General features: G+C 42.4%; 1 protein-coding gene across 3 annotated transcripts in view; it reads right to left on the bottom strand.

Moving 5' to 3' along the window:
• LOC139388521 (GTPase-activating Rap/Ran-GAP domain-like protein 3) overlaps positions 1 to 26,158 on the bottom strand; it is a 174,349-nt gene that overhangs the window by 11,331 nt on the left and 136,860 nt on the right. For 2 of the 3 annotated variants that reach the window (XM_071135222.1, XM_071135223.1), the window contains exons 21-28: positions 12,256 to 12,372; positions 11,402 to 11,568; positions 10,775 to 10,933; positions 10,485 to 10,551; positions 9,695 to 9,802; positions 8,916 to 9,034; positions 6,799 to 6,934; positions 791 to 850 (exon numbers count right to left, since the gene is read on the bottom strand). In XM_071135222.1, coding sequence (XP_070991323.1) covers positions 791 to 850; positions 6,799 to 6,934; positions 8,916 to 9,034; positions 9,695 to 9,802; positions 10,485 to 10,551; positions 10,775 to 10,933; positions 11,402 to 11,568; positions 12,256 to 12,372 — 933 coding nt within the window. The remainder of the gene's footprint in view (positions 1 to 790; positions 851 to 6,798; positions 6,935 to 8,915; positions 9,035 to 9,694; positions 9,803 to 10,484; positions 10,552 to 10,774; positions 10,934 to 11,401; positions 11,569 to 12,255; positions 12,373 to 26,158) is intronic. The other variant, XM_071135224.1, reaches the window with a different exon arrangement.

The following is a 26,158-nucleotide window of genomic DNA, read 5'->3' as shown; positions in this document are numbered from 1 at the left end:
TCTCCCTCTCCTCTCTCTCTCTTCTTCCCCCTCTCTCTCTCTCTCTCTCTCTCTTCAGTCTCCCTCTCCTCTCTCTCTCTTCTTCCCCCTCTCTCTCTCTCTCTCTCTTCAGTCTCCCTCTCCTCTCTCTCTCTATTCCCCCTCTCTCTCTCTCTCTCTCTTCAGTCTCCCTCTCCTCTCTCTCTTTATTTCCCCTCTCGCTCTCTCTCTCTCTCTCTCTTCAGTCTCCCTCTCCTCTCTCTCTCTTCATTCCCCCTCTCTCTCTCTCTCTCTCTCTTCAGTCTCCCTCTCCTCTCTCTCTCTTTCATTCCCCCTCTCTCTCTCTCTCTCTCTTCAGTCTCCCTCGCTCATTCTCACCTCTCACACACATACCTTTCTGAATCTGCATCCCTCTCATACTCTCTTCATCTCCATTAAATGTTTTTCTTTTAAACTGACTCACTCATTCTTACAATCTCTCTCCTCAGAATGACAATAGAGCAAGGGGGATGGGGAAGACAAATAATGTTCACTTAACATTCAACTGAGGGTCAATAAAACATGCCACTTCATATATATAAAAAAATCTAAAAATAAGTTTTTTTCCGTGCATGTTAGTAGGGTAGCATGTGCAGCTAGATGCAAAAACTGAAGAGGGAGGGATGCATCCCAAATGGCACCCTTTTCCCTTTATCGCGCACCACTTTTGACGAAGGCCCACAAGGCTTTGGGAGAAAAAAGTGCAGTCTATAAGGGAAAAAGGTGCCATTTGGGACATACCCGAGAAGTAGTGGAAGACTACTTGAAGTACCTTCGGCATCCTTAGACATGTACAGGGAAAGCTTGGTACCATAGGGGATCCGTATAGAATCTGAACCAGGGATGAAGAATAAGGTTATGTAACACACACACACTCAAACCGGTATGACAGAACACACACATTTAGTAGTAGCACCACCACCACCTCCAGAGCTGAAACAATCACTGTCACAGGGATGTGATTGGTTGTAGCTGTGGTCCAAGACTAGAGTTGACAAAAATGGTATCATCGTACCCCACCGCTCTCCCAAATGTGACCCTTCACCCTAAAGCCCAGTACAGGTCCAATGCCAAACTCTCTGCCCAAAATAATACATCAGCACTCTGTAGTATTAGTATGAGTGTGCATGTTCGTATGAGGGTGCGCATGCATACTAGCTACTGCAGTTCCCAGAGGAATAGAGGTGAGGTGACCCGAAAAGACACACTCGGACTAACGTGAATGTGTGTGTGTGTGCGCGTGCCTGTGTTCGTACCCATTTGAAGGACTGTGTGTTTCCACCCCACTTATGAGTCTATGGACATCAGTGGTCATTAGATTTAGCATCTATGTCTGATGATTACTGCACGTCTCGTCCTTAGAGATAAAATACATTCTGTAATAAACGCAAAGCTGTCGTCACCTCTCTATCCCTCTCTCTCCCCCTCTCTGTAATCACAATAAATTACATCCTTGTGTATCATTAAAAACTGTCCCTCCTGGACACACAGTGCATCATAAATATGTTCCATTGCAGACGACAGCAATATAAATTTAAAAGGATTGAGAGAGGAGTACCTTCAATGGAAAGACAGTGGAAGGGTGGATGGGGGTTTAGGAGGGAGATGGGTAGTGTAGAAGGAGTGGAAGGACAGGAGGAAGGGAGAGAGAAAGAGAGAGGAGAGCGAGCGAGCAAAAAAGAGAAGGTGATATTGAGATCCCTCTGTCCTTGAGGGGAAACCCTGTCTTCATCTTGTGAGTTTTAGTTGGGGTCACAGAGACTGGGTGACTGCTGGTGGCTGGGTAGGGTCACAGGTTCATGCACATTGGCTGCTGTTCTCTCCCACTGTGTGTGTGTGTGTGTGTGTGTGTGTGTGTTCATACAGTATGTGTTTGTGTGAATGATATCACATTTCACTGGGAATGTTCCAACCAAGATTCAGTAAATAAATTACCCTTGCAAGGGTTTCACAGTGTGTGGGTTGATTTAGTTCTCTTTGGGCCAGGCAAGTTTTTTTTTTATAAGGTTGTTTATGTTATAAATCATACTCTGCCCCCCTGTTACGTTCATTTAAATGAACAGAAAGTGGCGACATTGGCCCAAGCAGCAGTGTTGGCAGATGAGTACGCTTTGACACACAAGACTGTCTTTGGTGCACCACGTTTTGAAGGCCGGACGATTACGTCATCAGTGCCTCGTTCAGGTCGCTTTTCCTCTGACAACCCTAAGCCTTTTCATGAAATCCGTGAATGTTTTTACTGTCACCAAAAGGGTCACGTGATTGCGGACTGCCCAGTTTTGAAAAATAAACCGAAACAGTCCCAGTCACCGTCCCCAAAAATGAAAAGTTTGGGTTTAGTCAAGTCTTTGGCTCGTCCATTGGATCGAGTTGTTGATTCAGCATTTGAGAAACCGGATCCTGTCTATGCTCCGTTTATCTCTGCCGGTTATGTTTCCTTAACAGGAGAACAAGCTGATCAAAAGCCTATCCAAATCCTACGAGACACTGGGGCGGCGCAGTCAGTAATCATTACTGATGCTTTACCCTGGTCTCCTGAAACATATTGTGGCTCACATGTTATATTACAGGGGATAGAGACAAAAACCGTACCTGTACCATTACACTGGGTCCACTTAGTGTCAGACTTGGTATCAGGACGTTTCCGTGTTGGTGTAGTGTCTACACTGCCAGTAAAAGGAGTCACATTGCTAATAGGGAATGATAGGTGGTAATGGTGGTGGTAATGTCATTCCTGTGTTAGAGGTAGTAGACAATCCAGAAATCAGAACTACAGATGAGAAATTGGTTCAAGCATTTCCACATGTTTTTCCTGCTTGTGTGTTAACGAGGGCACAATCTCGCAAGCTAGGAGATGTGGTGGATTTGGCAAGTTCCATTTTTGAGAATGTTAAGGTAGAAGACAATGCACAGGGTATGCCTTCTGCAATGCCGACAGTTTTTACCCCCGTAAAAACTAAGGCAGGGGAAAACGAAATTGTGCCCCAATCACATGACATTCTTTTGTCTGTCACCCCTGAGAAGGTGATTGAATGTCAAAAAGAAGACACCAGTCTTCGCATGTGTTTGCTTTGGTAATTTCCATTGAGGAAGCTAAAACTAGAGAGACCGCCTACTTTATGGAAGCAGGAGTTTTGATGCGTAAATGGGCATCTCATGACACCATTAATGACTGGAGTGAAGTGTGTCAAGTGGTTGTTCCTACACCGTTCTGACAGCAGGTGCTGTCACTCGCCCATGACCAGGCATGGTCTGGACACTTGGGGATCACAAAGACTTATAACCGGGTCCTTCGTCATTTCTTCTGGCCAGGTTTGAAGTCTGACGTGGTCCAATTTTGTAAAACATGTCACATATGTCAACTCACTGGGAAAGTGAATCAAACAGTTCCACGAGCGCCACTCTGCCCGATTCCTGTGGTGGGGGAACCGTTTGAAAGAGTGATAATTGATTGTGTAGGTCCATTGCCGAAAACAAGGTCAGGTAACCAGTTCCTACTAACAATAATGTGCAGTGCTACTCGATACCCAGAGGCTATTCCTCTCCGTACTATAGTTCTTCTCTACATTTGGACTCCCTAAAGTAATCCAAATTGATCAGGGATCCAACTTCATGTCTAAACTGTTTTCAAATGTGTTAAAGACATTGTGTATTTCCCATCAGGTCTCTAGTCCGTATCATCCAGCGAGTCAAGGGGCTCTAGAACGCTGGCATCAGACGCTGAAGGCAATGCTACGCAAGTATTGTATGGATACCAGTACTGATTGGGATGAGGGGGTGCCCTTTGTCCTATTTGCTATAAGGGAAACGATACAAGAGTCCTTAGGGTTCAGCCCTGCTGACCTTGTGTTTGGACACACCCCACGGGGTCCGCTTAAAGTTTTGAAGGAGCATATCTTATCTCCTACACCCAGTAGCGCCCCTAAAAATGTGTTGGAATATGTCAGTAAGATGAGGGAGAGACTGCACGCCGCATGTGCGTTAGCCCAAAAGTCTCTCTCCTCGTCTCAAAAACGCATGAAGTTGCATTATGACAAAAAGGCTGTTGGCCGTTCATTTGCACCAGGGGATCAAGTTTTAGTTTTGTTGCCAATCCCTGGCTCATCTCTGTCAGCACGTTTTTCTGGACCATATCTGGTGGAAAAGAAACTCAATGACACCAATTATGTGAGAAAGACACCAGATCGAAGGCGTTCTTCCCGTGTGTGTCATGTTAACATGCTGAAAACATATTATGTGCGTAATTCTCCCGACAGCTCCTCAAGTAAGCCGGTCCAGCCCGCCGTCTCCAGTGTGGCTGCGGTGGTGCTGAAGCCTGGCTGGGACCTAGATGAGGATAAGGAGGACGGGTTGGAGTTACGCCATACGTTACAGCAAGGTGAACGCCTATGTAATTCAGAGATGCTGAAGAAGTTACCCTCTCAAATGGAACATTTGGATAATGATCAAACTAAGGATCTTATCCTATTGATAAACAGTTTTCTCAGTGTGTTTCAGGACATTCCAAGTCGCACATCCATCTTGGAACATGACGTGGATGTGGGGAACGCTGTTCCTATACGTCAGCATCCGTACCGAGTTAATGCTAAGAAAAGGGAGGTAATGAAAAGTGAGGTAGCTTATTTATTACAGAATGACATGACAAAACCCAGTAACAGCTCTTGGAGTTCCCCATGTATTCTTGTTCCTAAGCCTGACGGTACATCCCGCTTATGTACGGACTATCGTCGCGTAAATGCAGTTACAAAGTCTGATTCTTTTCCTCTACCTCGCTTAGATGGCTGTATTGATAGAATTGGCTCTGCTGCTTACGTTAGTAAGTTAGATTTGCTAAAAGGTTATTGGCAGGTGCCTCTGACCTCTCGAGCTTCTGACATATCGGCTTTTGTTACGCCAGATAACTTCGTACAATACACTGTGATGCCCTTTGGCATGTGTAATGCACCTGCTACTTTTCAGCGGCTAGTTATTAACATTGTGTTTGCAGATCTGCCAAATTGTACTGCTTACCTTGACGATGTGGTGATTCATTCGTCTACTTGGTCTGATCATCTCTCCACTTTGAAAAGTGTGTTTCAGCGGTTGGAGAATGCTTCTTTAACCCTCAATTTGGCCAAGTGTGAGTTTGGGAAAGCTACAGTGACTTACTTAGGTAAACAAGTGGGACGAGGTCAAGTGCGCCCAGTAACTGGCAAAGTGGAAGCAATTGTTGCTTTTCCTGCTCCCACGACTCGCCGCCAGTTGCGCAGATTCCTGGGGATGGTAGGGTACTATCGTACCTTCTGTAAGAATTTCTCAACGCTAGTAGCTCCCCTTTCATCTCTGCTTAGTCCCAAGGTACCATTCAAGTGGTCCAAGGACTGTAACTACGCTTTTGAGTCCGCTAAAGCGCTACTTTGTAGTGCCCCAGTGCTTGCCGCCCCCAACTTTGACAAACCTTTTAAGTTGGAGGTAGATGCTAGTATAGTGGGGGTGGGTGCAGTTCTCTTACAGGAAGATGAAGACGGAGTGGATCGGCCCGTCAGTTTCTTCAAGTTTTCCTTTCCTTTTCCTTTCAAGTTCAACTCGTGTCAGTCAAGATACTCTACAATTGAACAAGAGACGCTGGCTTTATTGCTTGCCTTACAGTTCTTTGAGGTATATGTGGGCTCCAGTGCCTTGCCTGTTATGGTCTTCACGGACCATAATTCATTGGTGTTCTTGAAGCAAATGTACAACCAGAACCGCCGCCTTATGCGGTGGGCTCTGATTGTACAAGGATATAATGTACAGATAGCTTATGTGAAGGGCTCGGCGAATGTGGTTGCTGACGCTCTATCACGGGTTTACTAACTGGGGAAGCGATGGCTTTTGTTATTGCAAAACTAGGTTTGCAATTTTTGTGGTGGGCGTGTTACGTTCCCCAGTTTATGTGTTGTAGTTTGTGTATTTGCATGTGTTTTATTTCAGGAAATGGCTTCCTGAAATCCCTCAAGCAGCTGATTGGTCGACTCCAGGGCTAATTGGAGAGCTGACCCCGCCCCCTCGTCAAGACACAGCTGTCTCCAGTTACATTCATTCTGAAGCTATATAAAAGCCAGTGTTCTGTTCAGGAGAGAGAGATTTTGGAGGTAGGGATTACTGAGTGATTTTGCTGGGAGTTCATTGCTGAGAGCTGGTATGTTCTGTGAGTTTGTTGCTCAGGTAGAGCTTTTTTGATGTCCTTTGTTTCTTAGTTTGTTTGTGAAATTGTTTAATATTCTGTTTCATTTGTTCCCAGGGGGGAAGGGGTGTGTTTAGGCAAGAGGCCCGCGGGCATACATATACCCGTAGTATATTCACTGTCTAGGCACACTAGGTAAGACCTGGGCGGACCACCCCCTGTATTTTGGTTAGGGCACCAGGTGGTGCTAAATTAGGTAAAAGTGGTTAGGCAGGTAAGATAGGAGAGGGGGGGGGCTTTGAGATTTACTTTCTTTGCTTTGGTTCCGTCCAGACCCTTTTCCCCATATTACCGTGTAAAGGAATAAAGTCCTTGTAAACGGTACCACATTCTGCCTGTTGTCATCCTTACTCGCACCTACAGTCCATACCTTTTTCACTTCACGGAGAGTTTAATTGTAGCAGGGTGTTGCGTTCCCTCTTCATAGAGGCGTGCGTAACACCCCCCCACCAAAAAATAACAAATAAATAGCAAAGAAAAAATGAAACATAGTCAAAAACTCTTAGTCAACAAAGTATGCATTTCCAATTGTACTTTGTGTCATTCTATAACGTGTTTGGTTGCTATGTGAGGCTTACCGTCTCCGAGCGGTGAGGGGAACACAGGCATTTCGTAGCCTGTGGGCGTCTGTGGCGAACTCTGGGAACTGGTGTCCCGGGAGCTGCAGTTGGAAGCCGAGTTGACCGGAGCGGACGACACAAAGTAGATGTCCGACTGCGTGAGCATGGGATGGGGTCGGATTGAATGAAATGGAGAGGGGGAGAAAAAGTGGATACGGGGAAAGATTAATAGAGGTAGACAGAGAGAAATAGAGATTGAGAAAAAATGAGAGGGAGATCAAGAGAAAGTATGAGAGGTGATGGCATTATTTCCCTAACCAACACCTGCTAACGCAACATGATGATGTTGTATTTCATATTGCTAAATGGTACACTAGTCTGTGCACTGTATATCCCTCTGCTGTGTAAGAGTTGTGTGTGTTTGATTGTTTTTATACAGTTTATTGTCCCTGCTTGCAAAACACATTTGCTCATGAACAGATGCGCACACATGCATATACACTCACCTGACAGTTTATTTAAGTACACCACCCCGTTCACGAAAATCGATCGCTCCTACAGAAAGAAAGTCAGGTGGCCGTGGCTTGCTATATAAAGCAGGATGACAGGCATCCAGTTATTGTTCGTTTGATTGCTAACAACTTTGAGCGTGATATGATCGTCGGTCCCAGGCAGGCCAGATTCAGAATCTCAGAAAACTCTGCCTTCCTGGGCAATAAGCATGACAGTGTCTGGGGTTTACCGAGAATGGTGCGACAAACAAAAGACATCCAGTCAGCGGCAGTCCTGTAAGTGAAAAAAGCTCATTGAAAGAGAATGGAAAGAATTGTGCAAACTAACAGGCGGGCTACAAACAGACAAATAACGGCACAGTACAACAGTGGTGTGCAGAATGGCATCTTGGAACGCACAACTTGTTGATCCATGTCAAGGATGGGCTATTGCAGCAGATGACCATTCCGTTCCACTCCTATCAGCTAAAAACAAGAAAAAGCAGCTCCAGTGCGCATGGGATCACCAACACTGGACAATTGAGGAGTGGAAAAACATCACCTAGTCCAATGAATCCCGGTTCTTGTTGCATCATGCTGATGGCAGAGTTTTGGCATAAGCAGCATGGACCCATCCTGCATGGTGTCAACGGTACACTCTTAGAATAAAAGGTTCCAAAACATATTCAGAACCCTTGACTTTTTCCACATTATGTTACGTTACAGCCTTATTCTGAAATGGATTAAAACATATTTTTTTTATCCTCATTAATCTAAACACAATACCCCATAATGACGAAGCAAAAATAGGTTTAGAATGTATTAAAAATAAAAAACTGAAATATCACATTTACGTAAGTATTAAGACCATTTACTCAGTTCTTTGTTGAAACACCTATGGCAGCGATTACAGTCTCGAGTCTTCTTGGGTATTACGCTACAAGCTTGGCACACCTGTATTCAGGGAGTTTCTCTCATTCTTCTCTGCAGATCCTGTCAAGCTCTGTCAGGTTGGATGGGGAGCGTTGCTGCACAGCTATTTTCATGTCTCTCCAGAGATGTTCGATCGGGTTCCAGTTCGGACTCTGGCTGGGCCACTCAAGGACATTCAGAGACTTGTCCCGAAGCCACTCCTGCATTGTCTTGGCTGTACTTAGGGTCAATGTCCTGTTGGAAGGTGAACCTTCGCCCCAGTCTGAGGTCCTGAGCGCTCTTGTAGCAGGTTTTCATCAAGGATCTCTCTGTACTTTGCTCCGTTCATCTTTTCCTCAACCCTTACACAGCTACACAGCTACACAGCACCAAAAAGGGTTCCTCTATGGGGCAAACCAAAGAACTCAGTATGGTTTTACTTAGCACCTTTTTTTCAAAGAGTGTACAGGCTGGTGTACTGCCGTCCAATCTGCAGCAACTACGTGATGCCGTCGAGTCAGCATTGACCAACATTCCTGTGGAACGTTTCCGACTTGTAGAATCCATGCCCCAAATAATTCAGGCAGTTCTGGAAGCAAAAGGGTGGTACTAGATGGTTCTACCTAATAAACTAGCCACAGAGTGTACATGAAAAAATATACACAATTGTGCACACATTTTCATTACAATCATTATCATGATTGGACACTTCCATCTGTCAATCAGACTCACCCTCGAGGCAGTCAGCTGCAGCTCTGGTACCACAGCTGTATAGACCAGGTTACCGTTGACAACCAGCCGGATCTCAATGGAGTCAGTGGTAAAAGCCAGGATGTAGGGGAACGCACACACTGTAACACAACAACTTCCAGATATTTGGTTGATAAAGGATGAACAAACTGCAACACAACAACAAAAACAACAACTTCCTGCTATGGTTTTACAATGGACAGGACAACCAATCTGCATTTACATTCATAATATGCTCTGCACAGCAGCATAAGAACAAGTCAAGTTACAGGCAGAACGGACAACCAAAGGTAACACGGAGTTCATGACAATTAAGTAATTATGATAAAAAGCACAGCATCAACATTCAGAAGACAGACACCAGGCTAAATGAAGTTGATATAAATGGTTGGGATATGTGATAGATAATAGACAATAGTTTCTTAATTAATCCCAAGGGGACAATTGGTTTGTCAAGGCAGCATCCCAGTACAAACATACACACACAAACATGTAGAAGAGAAACTGTAGTTTATGTCATATTTATTTAAATCAAAAAGTAATGTCTCTTTAGTCGGCCATTCTCTGCTTTCATTAGTCATCAGAAACAAACACACAGAAGCACAGACACAGACGAACACACTCAACGACCTAGCCTCAGTAGCCACCCGCTGCATGTTACCATGGTGACAGGGCTTAGGCCAGGGCCGGAGGCTGGGCTGACCGCGGGAGCGAGGTGTGGGGAGGGACTGCTGGTTGCTATGGTTACCAGTACCACTCACCGATGGCATTGGGCATCTGGTTCCAGCTGAAGTGGAAGTCAGACGCGTTGGACTGGATCATGGGGGTGGAGCCGTTGAACGGACACACCTTCTTATAGGAGCAGATATCTGTACAGCAGACAGAGATAAGACATCTACTGTAATTTCAGTCGTTAAACCATGTCTATGTCCGAAATGGCACCCTATTCCCTTTACGGTGCACTACTTTTGACCAGAGACCACAGGATACTATAAAGGGAATGGGGTATCATTTGTATTTGTATACGTATTTGTAAAGTAAGCTTATACGAACAGATATTTGTGGGTTGACGACAATGGATAATAGACATGGAGTATACCAAACATTAGGAACACCTTCCTAATATTGAGTTGCACCATATCAAGAAAGGACCATTCTTGATACACATGGGAAACTGTTGAGCGTGAAACCCCTAGCATCATTGTGGTTCTTGACCCAAACCAATGCGTCTGGCACCTACTACCATACCCTGTTCAAAGGCACTTAAATATTTTATCTTGCCCATTCACACTCTGAATGGCACACATACACATTCCATGTCTCAAGGCTTAAAAGTCCTTCTTTATCCTGTCTCCTCCCTTTCATCTACATTGATTGAAGTGTATTTAACAATTGACATCAATAATGGATCATAGCTTCCACCAGGATTCACCTGGTCTGTGATGAAGAGTGTTCTTAATGTCTTGTATAGTCAGTGTATATTAAAATGTAGAAACACCCCAGATAAATATTTATACTTTGATGTAAAATAAGGGATAAATAGAGACTCACAATTGTAACACAACAAAAGACCAGCCTCCCCATCCTCGTACACATCGATGGCTGCCACAAAGTTGACCTGTGTGCACATGGCAGAGAAGAACACTGTCTTGAATTTATTTTATTCAATTATGAAGAAAATACATACTTAATTTATTCTATTCAATTATCATTCTTCAACTCGTCTCCCCTAAACTGTAACTCTTCCATTGTTGAGCTCTGTTCTCAGTTAACCAACCAGGTACACTGAAGATAAATGGAAGGTAAATAACAACATAAACAATGTTGGTTGGAGGTCTCACTCGGTTGGCGTCTACGTGGTGTAGCCTGTATGCGTCCCCGGTGCTCTCGTTGATCAGGTCAAACTGGTGTTTGTAGGCCACACAGATCATGTTGTCATTCTCCCCTGTAGGACCATCCACCAAAGCCATCACCACCGGAGTTTCACACAGACAGATTTCCTAGAGGACAGGGTGGCAGGTAGCCTAGCGGTTAAGAGCGTTGAGCCAGTAACCAAAAGGTTGCTAGTTGAATTCCCTGAGCTGACTAGGTGAAAAATGTGTTGATGTGCCCTTGAGCAAGGCACTCTGGATAAAAGCGTCTGCTGAATGACTAAATTGTAACGGAGGGGGACTGATCACGAGGATGGGGCTCTCACAGGTCTCACACAGTCAGCGTGCATGTATTTTTGGCTATGCGCCTCTCCTCATCCACTAGCCCCATTCCTTATTAGGTTTAGCTGTGGTGACATACCCTCCCTGTTCCACAATTACATTTTACTCTAAAACACTGATTGTTAAGTTGAACTCATTCAGTCATTCAAAATGGTTATGGTAAAGAACTACTGTGCACAATGGTGGAAAGTGTAGTCTGTATGTTTCTGTGTAAACCGTGTGTGTGTGTCCGCTTGTGTCTAAAAATGATCCTACCCGTATGTATTGGAACTGGTCCACGGGCGAGTCGGTTGTGGCGGCGAGGGTGCCCATGCCATTGGGACGGGGCTGTTTCCTGGTGATGAGGAGGAGCTTGTTTCTGATGGCTGCCACGATCCTCAACTCTGACCCGTGGTGGGTGTTGATAGAGTACAGGTGACACCCTGGGGTAGGGGCAGTAAGGGAGTGAAGGAGAGAGGGGGAGGGTGATGGGGAGACAGAAGGGGGGGATAGGGGTGAGCGAGAGAGAGAGTTTTCCCTCTCTGTCTCTTTCCCATTCATTGTCTAAGAAGTGCTTCCCCTACCTGAGCGGCATATTGGATCTGGTCTGGTCCTTACATATAGAAATGCAGCAGGTTCTATTCCTCTAATCTCTTTTCTGAGACACACACACTCATGCTTACCGTTCCTCCCCCTCCAAAGCCCACATCCCACACACACCCATGTACTGTGGTTGTTTTGGAGAGGCCATACAGTGTGTAGTAGGGGGAGTTGTGAATCTCCTCAGGGACTGTTCCACAGCGCCCGGGGCCGGACTCTACTACACCCGGGGCCGAACTCTACTACACCTCACTGAACTGGCACACTGCCTGGGAATGGGTGTGAGTGTGAGTGATTTTAGTTTTAAAACAAGGAAAATTTAAGTGGGGACATTTTGCCAGTACTCCACAAGGAAAAAGGCTATTTTAGTCTTAGGTGTTAGGTTTAGGGTTACAATTAGGGTTAGGGGTTAAGGTTAGGGTTAGGGAAAATAGGATTTTGAATGGGAATGATTTGTTTGGTCCCCACAAGGATAGTAAAACAAATATGTGTGTGTGTGCATGCGTGCGTATGCCTGCGTGTGTGTGTACCTTTGGTCTTCTCCAGTTTGTTTTCTCGGCTGTCACACTTGGTGCGAACCAGCTGCCTCTCCTCCAGGCCTCTCTTGAGCATGCTTAGTCTGAACACATAGAGACGCGCATCCTTCCCTGGAAAACAACACATCTTCAAAGACCAATTTATATATTTTAAAAAATCTGTGATTCTATAGTAGTATTCCACAGTAGTCCACAGAACAACTGCAAAAAACTTTACTCTACATCGACTTAGTGGGTTATGTCCAACGTTATGTTGAAAATGGGTGGGCTATTTACCAATAGACTATGTTATATAGTCTATTGGTAAATAGCCCACCCATTTTCACCTACCTCATCCATCCCCATACTGTTTTTATTTATTTACTTTTCTGCTCTTTTGCACACCAATATCTCTACCGGTACATGTCCATCTGATCATTTATCACTCCAGTGTTAATCTGCAAAATTGTAATTATTCGCCTACCTCCTCATGCCTTTTGCACACAATGTATATAGACTCCCCTTTTTTTTCTACTGTGTTATTGACTTGTTAATTGTTTACTCCATGTGTAACTCTGTGTTGTCTGTTCACACTGCTATGTTTTATCTTGGCCAGGTCGCAGTTGCAAATGAGAACTTGTTCTCAACTAGTCTACCTGGTTAAATAAAGGTGTTCTCAACTAGCCTACCTGGTTAAATAAAGGTGTTCTCAACTAGCCTACCTGGTTAAATAAAGGTGTTCTCAACTAGCCTACCTGGTTAAATAAAGGTGTTCTCAACTAGCCTACCTGGTTAAATAAAGGTGTTCTCAACTAGCCTACCTGGTTAAATAAAGGTGTTCTCAACTAGCCTACCTGGTTAAATAAAGGTGTTCTCAACTAGCCTACCTGGTTAAATAAAGGTGTTCTCAACTAGCCTACCTGGTTAAATAAACTTGTTCTCAACTAGCCTACCTGGTTAAATAAAGGTGTTCTCAACTAGCCTACCTGGTTAAATAAAGGTGTTCTCAACTAGCCTACCTGGTTAAATAAAGGTGTTCTCAACTAGCCTACCTGGTTAAATAAAGGTGTTCTCAACTAGCCTACCTGGTTAAATAAACTTGTTCTCAACTAGCCTACCTGGTTAAATAAAGGTGTTCTCAACTAGCCTACCTGGTTAAATAAAGGTGTTCTCAACTAGCCTACCTGGTTAAATAAACTTGTTCTCAACTAGCCTACCTGGTTAAATAAAGGTGTTCTCAACTAGCCTACCTGGTTAAATAAAGGTGTTCTCAACTAGCTTACCTGGTTAAATAAAGGTGTTCTCAACTAGCCTACCTGGTTAAATAAAGGTGTTCTCAACTAGCCTACCTGGTTAAATAAAGGTGTTCTCAACTAGCTTACCTGGTTAAATAAAGGTGTTCTCAACTAGCCTACCTGGTTAAATAAACTTGTTCTCAACTAGCCTACCTGGTTAAATAAAGGTGTTCTCAACTAGACTACCTGGTTAAATAAAGGTGTTCTCAACTAGCCTACCTGGTTAAATAAAGGTGTTCTCAACTAGCCTACCTGGTTAAATAAACTTGTTCTCAACTAGCCTACCTGGTTAAATAAAGGTGTTCTCAACTAGCCTACCTGGTTAAATAAAGGTGTTCTCAACTAGCTTACCTGGTTAAATAAAGGTGTTCTCAACTAGCCTACCTGGTTAAATAAAGGTGTTCTCAACTAGCCTACCTGGTTAAATAAAGGTGTTCTCAACTAGACTACCTGGTTAAATAAAGGTGTTCTCAACTAGCCTACCTGGTTAAATAAAGGTGTTCTCAACTAGACTACCTGGTTAAATAAAGGTGTTCTCAACTAGCCTACCTGGTTAAATAAAGGTGTTCTCAACTAGACTACCTGGTTAAATAAAGGTGTTCTCAACTAGCCTACCTGGTTAAATAAAGGTGTTCTCAACTAGCCTACCTGGTTAAATAAAGGTGAAATAAAAAAATAAAATAAAAAAATAACCTACGCATTGCCACAATCATACCCTGGAACTTGTTTTGTCCCACGGAAGAAATATTGGGGATCTAAATGTTTTTTTCTCATAATCCTGGACTATCGGACCACCGTATTATTAAATTTGCAATCGCCACAAATAATCTGCTCAGACCCTAACCAAGGATTATCAAAAGCTGCGCTATAACTTCTTGGACAACATTCCAGACTCCTTCCACCTACCCAAGGATGTTGGAATACAAAAATCAGTTAACCACCTAGGATCTAAACCTAACCTTGCAGTCGCACCTCTAAAAACAAAACACATTTGACACAAAAAATTGCTCCCTGGTGCACAGAAAATACCTGAGCCCTGAAGTAAGCTTTCAGAAATTGTAACGGAAGTCCAACTAGCTTGGAAAGACAGTACCGTGCAATATCAAAGAGCTCTCACTGCTGCTCAATCATCCTACTTTTCCAATCTGATTGAGGAGAATAAAAACAATCGAAAATGTATTTTTGATACTGTCACAAAACGCACTAAAAAGCAGCATTCCCCAAGTGAGGATGGCCTTCACTTCAGCAGTGATGAATTCATGAACTTCTTCAAAGAAAAACATCTTGATCATTAGAAGGCAAATTATGGACTCCTCTTTGAATATGCATATTTCTCCACAACTCAGTTGTCCTGAATCTGCACAGAACTGCCAGGACCTAGGATCAATGGAGACACTCAATTTATATATATATATATATATATATATATATATATATATATATATATATATATATATATACTGCTCCGAAAAATAAAGGGAACACTAAAATAACACATCCTAGATCTGAATGAATGAAATATTCTTATTAAATACTTTTTTCTTTACATAGTTGAATGTGCTGACAACAAAATCACACAAAAATTATCAATGGAAATCAAATTTATCAACCCACGGAGGTCTGGATTTAGAGTCAAACTCAAAATTAAAGTGGAAAACCAAACTACAGGCTGATCCAACTTTGATGTAATGTCCTTAAAACAAGTCAAAATGAGGCTCAGTAGTGTGTGTGGCCTCCACATGCCTGTATGACCTCCCTACAACGCCTGGGCATGCTCCTGATGAGGTGGCGGATGGTCTCCTGAGGGATCTCCTACCAGACCTGGACTAAAGCATCCACAAACTCCTGGACAGTCTGTGGTGCAACGTGGCGTTGGTGGATGGAGCGAGACATGATGTCCCAGATGTGCTCAATTGGATTCAGGTCTGGGGAACGGGCGGGTCAGTCCATAGCATCAATGCCTTCGTCTTGCAGGAACTGCTGACACACTCCAGCCACATGAGGTCTAGCATTGTCTTGCATTAGGAGGAACCCAGGGCCAAACACACCAGCATATGGTCTCACAAGGGGTCTGAGGATCACATCTCAGTATCCAATGGCAGTCAGGCTACCTCTGGCGAGCACATGGAGGCCCCCCAAAGAAATGCCACCCCACACCATGACTGACCCACCGCCAAACCGGTCATGCTGGAGGATGTTGCAGGCAGCAGAACGTTCTCCACGCCATCTCCAGACTGTCACGTCTGTCACATGTGCTCAGTGTGAACCTGCTTTCATCTGTGAAGAGCACAGGGCACCAGTGGCGAATTTGCCAATCTTGGTGTTCTCTGGCAAATGCCGAACGTCCTGCACGGTGTTGGGCTGTAAGCACAACCCCCACCTGTGGACGTTGGGCCCTCATACCACCCTCATGGAGTCTGTTTCTGAAAGTTTGAGCAGACACATGCACATTTGTGGCCTGCTGGAGGTCATTTTGCAGGGCTCTGGCAGTGCTCCTCCTTGTACAAAGGCGGAGGTAGCGGTCCTGCTGCTAGGTTGTTGCCCTCCTATGGCCTCCTCCACGTCTCCTGATGTACTGGCCTGTCTCCTGGTAGCGCCTCCATGCTCTGGACACTACGCTGACAGACACAGCAAACCTTCTTGCCACATCTCGCATTGATGTGCCATCCTGGATGAGCTGAGCCACTTGTGTGGGTTGTAGACTCCGTCTCATGCTACCACTAGAGTGAAAGCACCGCCAGCATTCAAAAGTGACCAAAACATCAGCCAGGAAGCATAGGAACTAAGAAGTGGTCTGTGGTTCCCACTTGCAGAACCACTCCTTGATTGGGGGTTTCTTGCTAAATGCCTATAATTTCCACCTGTTGTCTATTCCATTTGCACAACAGCATGTGAAATGTATTGTCAATCAGTGTTGCTTCCTAAGTGGACAGTTTGATTTCACAGAAGTGTGATTGACTTGGAGTTACATTGTGTTGTTTAAGTGTTCCCTTTATTTTTTTGAGCAGTGTATATATATATATACATTTTTTTTTTAATATCCCGAAACATACAATATACTTGCAGTGAAGCCGCTCAAATATTACACCAGACCAGTCATCCAACAGACTCCCATTCAGAGCGACACACAGAAGCATCCAGGGTCAACGCCCTGCTCAAGGGGGCATGTTGACCGATCTACCACCAGGCCAAAAAACGTGAACCCAAACCCTCCAAGATCCCCCCCACAGTTCCCCAATAGCTATCCCTCAACCATCCGAGACCACTCCCACAGTCCCCCTCCAATATAAAAAAATGCATACAATTAATTCCATTCCCCACCCCCAAGAACACCTCATCCAAGAAAATTAACAAAAGAGAAAAAAGAAAACAACAATATAAAAAATACAAAAAAAAAAAGGACATCAAGGACAACTGAAATCATAACAGCAATGCCAACTGTCTATGTTTGAGTGCATGTCTGGCACTATTACATGTGTGTGTCCGTGTATGCGTGTATTTGAATGAGAGTGTGTGTGTATATGCATGTGTACAAACACCTGCACGGCATCAGCCTCAGGCAAAACCTGCATTAGCTGTAAAAACACTGCCCCTCAAAGTTACTTTTTATGTTTTATTTTGACTTTAATATTTGTTGTAATATTTATTCTCTTTCAGGGGGATGAAATTGAAATTGTAGCCAGATCTGCAATGCTTGTTTGAAAAAGAGACATACTTCGAAAAAAGTATAATGTGTTACTTGAGACATTTAGGGTTCAAGTAAAACTTTTGAATAAGTGAAGCTTAGAGAGAGGTTTAGTGCTTTTATATTTAATCATCTCAACCCTGCCAATTCATATTCATTATATAGATAGGCACGCTTTATTTTGTCTGGTTTAGCAGATAAAGCTAAATATTTTTTGCTCATTTGATTTGAAAAACAAATAATCAGGAGTAAGCAGCACCATAAGTAAGTGAGTAAACCGAGATATGACTAAGGAGTTAATCAGGGCAATTTTTCCATAAATAGACCTCTCCATGGTTGCAGGATTTCCATGGTTGCAGGATTTTCTATTGAAATTCATTGTGGAGAACTTATTCATATATTTTGTGATATGAATACTAAGTATGTCAGGGTAATGTAAAAGTTGTATTTTTTAAAGATGCAATACATAATATTGTACACGTATCATAATGAGGTTTTAGTCCAGAGTACAGAAAAGTGATCTAGATCTTCAATGAGACATTACAGGGATCTAGCTTGTGGACATAATATAAAACTTGAGTCATCGGCACACATGGACACCTTTGTTTTTAAGCCTTGGATTTCTAGTCCTCTAATGTTGTTATTGGATCTGATTTTAATAGCTAGCATTTCGATGGCCATAATGAATAGATATGACGACGGCATACGCCCTTGATGAATTTCTCTTGACAATTCAAAACTCTGAGAAGTAGCTGTTATTTACTATTTTACCTGGGTTGCTATACATTATTTTTACCCATTTTATTAGAGAATCACGTAATTGAAAAAATCCAGGCATTTATAAATAAAATCCAGTCTTACTTTATCAAATGCCTTTTCAAAATCCGCTATAAATACCAGGCCTGGCTTCTTAGAGAACATTGAAGTGTAAGAGGCCTCCAGTTTTTTTTTAGATAGACTGGATCTTTATATTTGCCATCTGGGTCTTGTTTTAATAATAGAGAAATCAGACCTTCCTGCTGAGTACCTGACAGACTACCATTTCTATAGGAGTTGTTAAAACAATCTAACAATGGAGCTTTTAGTTTATCAAAAATGCTTGATATACCTCTACTGGTATGCCATCAAGCCCTGGGGTTTTTCCAGACCAAAATGATTTAATAGCCTCAAGAAGTTAATCCTCTGTAATTTGGCCTTCACATGGACCTTTCTGTACATTTGTTAATGTTCCTTTTATTTTTTATTTTGAAATAATTCCTTATCATAATGTTCATTCAGTGGGAGAGGATGATACAGAAAAGAGAACATCTGATAGCATATCGGAGATTCAGGAATAATTGTGCATTTTTCTCCATATTTCATCCAGTTTGCTTTATTTTTGTAATAGATTACATTGAATAAGTTCAAGTTCTTTTTGTTTTTCCTCTAACTTATTTTGTATCTCTGTAGTAAAATTTTTATTGCTATCTACCTGTACTATTAGTTAATGTATTTCCCTTGTTAGTCTTGTCTCTTTAGCTAGAAACTGCTTTTTAATTATTGATGAATATTGAATTAAATGACCTCCTGAAGGTACATTTAAAGGTATTCCAAACAATATTTTAGTTATTTTGTCTTGGTTAAAAATAAGTTGTCCTCCAGTAAACTTTGATACAATTTCCAATATCCCCGTCCACGTGAAAATTCTATGAGAGTTATGTGAAGGCCAATTAGATGATGATCCGATCGCATTCTGTCTCCTATTAAAACGATTTTATCCTTTGATGCAAGAGAGAAAGAGACAAGGATTCAAGACGACTAGCTTGATTAAGTCTCCTCCATGTATATCTCACTAGGTTGGGGTTTTTAGTCTCCAAATATCCACTATTTCTAATGTGTCCAAAATATTTGTGATTTTCTTAAGGGCACGGTTATGATAGTTTGTAGAGTGACTTCCTTTACGGTCCATTGAGGTACTTATGTTATAGTCTCCTACCTAAATGATTTGAACATTTGTTGCCTGCAAGTTCAATAAATTGGTATAAATATTTTCAAAGAAGTATGTATCATCCTGATCTGGACCACATAGATTAATCTATTTTTAATCCACTTTCATATTCAAAAAGTAATTCCTGACTATTTGCACATTCAAATCAAAATGTTTGTTAATTAAATCACACCTTTTGAGTTCCTTTGTCCATGACAGAAAATTATTTCACCACCCCATTCCTTTATCCACACAACTTTAAACAGTATATGTTATATTTATTTTCTTTTAGCCACGTAAAGACTGATCTTCTTTAAGTGGCCAAGTTTTATAGTCATGGCCTCTAAACCTTCCAGCTGCCTACTGGACCCTATTCCCCAGTTCTCCTTCCTGTTCTTGGCCCTATGTTGACCATAGTAACTGCTCCCTATCCTCCGGATGTGTACCAAATAAAGTAACAAAGCCTCTCCTGAAAAAGCCTAACCTTCAATCGAAAAAAAATAGAAAAAAAGTTGGCTTATATCGAATCCTCCATTTTTCTCAATATACATTTTTTTAAAGCTGTTGTGCAGCAACTCACTGCCTTCCTGAAGACAAATAATGCATGCGAAACGCACAAGTCAGACCCCATCCTAGTACTGACACCACACTTTTGAAGGTGGTAAATGACCTTTTAATCGCATCAAACCAAGGCTGCATCTGTCCTTGTGCTCCTAGACCTTATGCTGCTTTTGACACAATCAATCACCACATTATTTTGGAGGGATTGGAAACCCTAATTGGTCTTGCCTGGTTTAGATCTTAACTGTCAGAAAGATATCAGTTCATCTAGGTGGATGGTTTGGTGGTAAGTTAAATGGTAAGTTCAGGTGATCCTCAAGGTTCTGTTTTAGGACCACTATTGTTTTCACTATATATTCTACCTCTTGGTGATGTCATTCGGAAACACAATGTCAATTTTCACTGCTCTGCGGACGAGACACAGCTAGCTGTACATTTCGATGAAACATGCTTAAGCCCCAAAATGGCCTACCCTGGAAGCCTGTGTTTCAGACATACGGTCTCGACCAGGGGTGCATAGGCACTGGAGTGAAGAATCGAATCGCCCTTGCTGTATCTGCCTGGCAAGTTCCCCTCTCTCCACTGTGCCTATGACTCTATTAGGGGGGCTGAATACCTGGCTTACTAGTGCTCTCCCATGCAATCCCAAGGAGGGGTGCGTCACGTCGTGCCAGGCTTTTGATACACTCGACTGACGTGATCTTCTTGTCTAGTTTAGCACCCCCTCTGGCTTGTGCGGTGGAGGAGATCTTCGTGGGCTATTCTCAGCATTGTCTCAAGGTAGTAAGTTGGTAGTCTGTTGATATCCCTCTAGTGGCATGGGGGCTGTGCTTTGGCAAAGTTTGCCAAATTGCAGTCACGAAAACGGAAATTAGCTCCATAACATCGACATAAACATGGCAAACGTTGTTTATAATCAATCTTCAAGGTGTTTTTCAAATATCTATTCGATAATATATCCATCGGGACAATTAGTTTTGCAGTAGGACCGATTGGAGTAATGGCTACCTCTGTATTTTACGCAAGAATCTCTCTGGGAACATCAGGTGACCAGTTGCGCAATGTAGCCGCCTACGGGTATTCTTCAACGTAAATGCGTAAAACTACGTCACAATGCTGTAGAAACCTTCGGGAATACGGAGAAAGAGTAATCTGGTTGATAGCCCATTCACTGCTCAGTAGGGACACATTGGAACGCAGCGCTTTCAAAACATGAGCCTGCAACATCAGTTCTGTTATACTCACAGACAATATTTTTACAGTTTTGGAAACTTTAGAGTGCTTTCTATCCCAAGCTGTCAATTATATGCATATTCTAGCATCTTGTCCTGACAAAATATCTTGTCCTGAAAAAAATATATGTTTTTTTTTCAAAAATAAAAATACTGCCCCCTAATCACAAAAGGTATTAACTGACTTGCCTAGTTAAATAAAGGTAAAAAATAAAAATAAAATAAAAAAAGAGATATGAAAGCTGGTGGTTTATCATAAATCTTCAATATTGGTTATTAAGAAGTTTTAGGTTGTAGTTATTATAGGACCATTTCTCTCTATACCATTTGTTTTTCATATACCTTTGACTATTGGATGTTCTTATAGGCACTATAGTATTGCCAGCCTAATCTAGGGAGTTGATAGGCTTGAAGTCATAAACAGTGCAATGCTTGAAGCACAGCTAAGAGCTGCTGGCAAACGCAGGAATGTGCTGTTTGAATGAATGCTTAACAGCCAGCTGCTGCCTAACACCGCTCAGTCAGACTGGTCTATCAAATATCAAATCATAGACTTAATTATAATATAATAAACACAGAAATACGAGCCTTAAGTCATTAAAATGGTCAAATAAGGAAACAATAATTTAGAAAACAAAACATTAATTATTTCAGTAAAATTCGCAACCGTTCCGTATTTTATCTAACGGGTGGCATAAGTCAAAATATTGCTGTTACATTGTGCAATCTTATGTCATAATTATGTATAATTCTGGCAAATTAATTACGGTCTTTGTTAGGAAGAAATGGTCTTCACACAGTTTGCAACGAGCCAGGCGGCCCATACTTAAATTTGATTGATTTTAAGAAAGGCATTGATGTTTATGGTTAGGTACACATTGGCACGCAATGACAGTGCTTTTTTCTCGAATGCACTTGTTAAATTATCACCCGTTTTGCAAAGTAGGTCGTGATTCGGTGATAAATTAACAGGCACTGCATTTATTATAAGCAACGCAGGACAAGCTAGACAAACTAGTAATAACTACACATGGTTGATGATCCCCCTCACTAGCTTTAAGCACCAGCTGTCAGAGCAGCTCACAGATTACTGCACCTGTACATAGCCCATCTATAATTTAGCGCAAACAACTACCGCTGCATTTATGTTGCTCCTTTGCACCCCCATTATTTCTATCTCTACTTTGCACATTCTTCCACTGCAAATCTACCATTCCAGTCTTTATTTTTTATAATTTTTTTACTTTTTTTTGCCTTTACCTCCCCTATCTCACCTCATTTGCTCACATTGTATATAGGCTCATTTTTCTACTGTAGTATTGACTGTATGTTTGTTTTACTCCACGTGTAACTCTGTGTTCTTGTCGAACTGCTTTGCTTTATCTTGGCCAGGTTGCAATTGTAAATGAGAACTTGTTTTCAACTTGCCTACCTGGTTAAATAAAGGTGAAATAACTAGTGATTATGTTAAGATTGATTGTTTTTTCTAAGAAAAGTTTAATACTAGCTAGCAACTTACCGTGCCTCCCTGCTGCACTCGTGGTCAGGTGGTCAGCCTGCCACGCAGTCTCCTCGTGGAGTGCAATGTAACCGGCCAATTGTTATGAAAACTTGAAATTGGCCCTAATTACAGTGCCTTGCGAAAGTATTCGGCCCCCTTGAACTTTGCGACCTTTTGCCACATTTCAGGCTTCAAACATAAAGATATAAAACTGTATATTTTTATGAAGAATCAACAACAAGTTGGACACAATCATGAAGTGGAACTACATTTATTGGATATTTTAAACTTTTTTAACAAATCAAAAACTGAAAAATTGGGCGTGCAAAATTATTCATCCCCCTTAAGTTAATACTTTGTAGTGCCACCTTTTGCTGCGATTACAGCTGTAAGTCGCTTGGGGTATGTCTCTATCAGTTTTGCACATTGAGAGACTGACATTTTTTCCCATTCCTCCTTGCAAAACAGCTCGAGCTCAGTGAGGTTGGATGGAGAGCATTTGTGAACAGCAGTTTTCAGTTCTTTCCACAGATTCTCGATTGGATTCAGGTCTGGACTTTGACTTGGCCATTCTAACACCTGGATATGTTTATTTTTGAACCATTCCATTGTAGATTTTGCTTTATGTTTTGGATCATTGTCTTGTTGGAAGACAAATCTCCGTCCCAATCTCAGGTCTTTTGCAGACTCCATCAGGTTTTCTTCCAGAATGGTCCTGTATTTGGCTCCATCCATCTTCCCATCAATTTTAACCATCTTCCCTGTCCCTGCTGAAGAAAAGCAGGCCCAAACCATGATGCTGCCACCACCATGTTTGACAGTGGGGATGTTGTGTTCAGGGTGATGAGCTGTGTTGCTTTTACGCCAAACATAACGTTTTGCATTGTTGCCAAAAACTTCAATTTTGGTTTCATCTGACCAGAGCACCTTCTTCCACATGCTTGGTGTGTCTCCCAGGTGGCTTGTGGCAAACTTTAAACAACACTTTTTATGGATATCTTTAAGAAATGGCTTTCTTCTTGCCACTCTTCCATAAAGGCCAGATTTGTGCAATATACGACTGATTGTTGTCCTATGGACAGAGTCTCCCACCTCAGCTGTAGATCTCTGCAGTTCATCCAGAGTGATCATGGGCCTCTTGGCTGCATCTCTGATCAGTCTTCTCCTTGTATGAGCTGAAAGTTTATAGGGACGGCCAGGTCTTGGTAAATTTGCAGTGGTCTGATACTCCTTCCATTTCAATATTATCGCTTGCACAGTGCTCCTTGGGATGTTTAAAGCTTGGGAAATATTTTTGTTTCCAAATCCGGCTTTAAACTTCTTCACAACAGTATCTCGGACCTGCCTGGTGTGTTCCTTGTTCTTCATGATGCTCTCTGCGCTTTTGACGGACCTCTGAGACTATCACAGTGCAGGTGCATTTATACGGAGACTTGATTACACACAGGTGGATTGTATTTATCATCATTAGTCATTTAGGTCAACATTGGATCATTCAGAGATCCTCACTGAACTTCTGGAGAGAGTTTGCTGCACTGAAAGTAAAGGGGCTGAATAATTTTGCACGCCCAATTTTTCAGTTTTTGATTTGTTAAGAAAGTTTGAAATATCCAATAAATGTCGTTCCACTTCATGATTGTGTCCCACTTGTTGTTGATTCTTCACAAAAAAATACAGTTTTATATCTTTATGTTTGAAGCCTGAAATGTGGCAAATGGTCGCAAAGTTCAAGGGGGCCGAATACTTTCGCAAGGCACTGTAAATCGGCCATGCCGATTAATCTGTTGACCTCTAGATCACACACACCAACAGTCACGAAGATGGCACGACAACATGTTTTCCTCCTGAGGAGGCTGAAAAGATTGGGCGTGGGCCATAAGATCCTCAGAAAGTTCTACAGCTGCACCATTGAGAGCATCTTGACTGGCTGCAACACCGCTTGGTATGGCAACTGCTTGGCATCCGACCGCAAGGTGCTACAAGGGGTAGTGTGTACAACCCAATACATCACTGGGGCCGAGCTCCCTGCCATCCAGGACCTCTATATCAAGCGGGGTCAGAGGAAGTCCCTTAAAAATTGTTAAAGACTCCAGCCACCCAAGTCATAGACTGTTCTCTCTACTACCGAACGGCAAGCGATACCGTTGCACTAAGTCTGGAACCAACAGGACCCTAAACAGCTTCTACCCCCAAGCAATAAGACTGCTAAATAGTTAACCAATAGCTACCCAGAGTATCTGCATTGACATTTTTGAACAAACTATTTTGACTCATCACATATGCTGCTGTTACTGTTTATTATCTATCCTGTTGCCTAGTCACTTAATCCCTACCTATATGTAGATATCTACCTCAATTACATTGTATCCATGTCTCCTAGACGTCGCCGGTCTACTAACCACCGGTCCTGGTAACCCATCATGACACACCTGGACTTCATCACACCCTGATTACTTCCCCTTTATCCAGGGCTCCGTTGTATCACCCATTAGGTAGTATTTTTCATCTTTAGACGCTATTCCTGGTTTTGTGTTCACTTTGTTCGTTCCTATTAAACTCACCGACTGCAGCTGCTTCCTGAGTTTTCATTACTCATTGTGTATTTATTCCTTGTGTTACTATTTCTCTTTTTTTTTCTCTGCATTGTTGGGAAGGGCCCGTAAGTATTTCACTGTTAGTATACATGCACCTGTTTATGAAGCACGTGACAAATAACACTTGATTTGAGGTTAAAATAGGCTTAATTAAATCACTATGGAATCCTATCACTTGTAGAAGCTAATCTAGGGGATGCTCTGACATATGTCACAATTTAGTGAGGTCTGTCAATGTTATGATGAATACATTACAGTGTATGGAAATACAAGACTGGCTTTTGTGATTGGTGCTAAAACAACTATATAATAGACATAACCTGGAATGTTCTCTTTACATTACATTGAAATAAAAACAAGCATTATTTGGATGAGCATTTATTCTGTTCTGTCTGACTGTGTCTCTCCCTCACTCCCTTCCTCCCGAGTGGCACAGTGATCTAAGGCATTGCATCTCAGTGCTAGAGGCGTCACTACAGACACCCTGGTTCGAATCGAGGCTGTATCACAAGCGTCTGTAATTGGGAGTCCCATAGGGCGGCACACAATTGGCTCAGCGTCGTCCGTGTTTGGCTGGTGTAGGACGTCATTGGAAATAAGAATTTGTTCTTAACCAACTTGCCAAGTTAAACAAAGGTTAAATAAATCAAAAATAAAGGTTTCCCCCCCCCCTTGTTCATTCTCTGTTTCATTCTCTCAGTCTCTCTCCTTATCTGAAGAGTGGTAACAGCGGGAAGTGTAAGTGTATCTCAGTAGGTGCAACAGTGGGAAGTGTAAGTGTATCTCAGTAGGTGCAACAGTGGGAAGTGTAAGTGTATCTCAGTAGGTGCAACAGTGGGAAGTGTAAGTGTATCTCAGTAGGTGCAACAGTGGGAAGTGTAAGTGTATCTCAGTAGGTGCAACAGTGGGAAGTGTAAGTGTATCTCAGTAGGTCAACCCAGAACCTGTTCCTGCAGGATACACACAAACACACAAACAGCAGTCTACAGAGAGTGGATGTGTGTAGGTCAGCCTCCTCAGCCCAGAGAGGAAGATCAATGTGTTTGCCTAAAATAAAGAGCCTAAAATACTCAGAAAAAGAGGG

The sequence above is a fragment of the Oncorhynchus clarkii genome, chromosome 29 (genome assembly GCF_045791955.1).
Source record: "Oncorhynchus clarkii lewisi isolate Uvic-CL-2024 chromosome 29, UVic_Ocla_1.0, whole genome shotgun sequence".
Lineage (NCBI taxonomy): Eukaryota > Metazoa > Chordata > Actinopteri > Salmoniformes > Salmonidae > Oncorhynchus > Oncorhynchus clarkii.
This window is presented reverse-complemented; position numbering and strand designations above follow the sequence as displayed.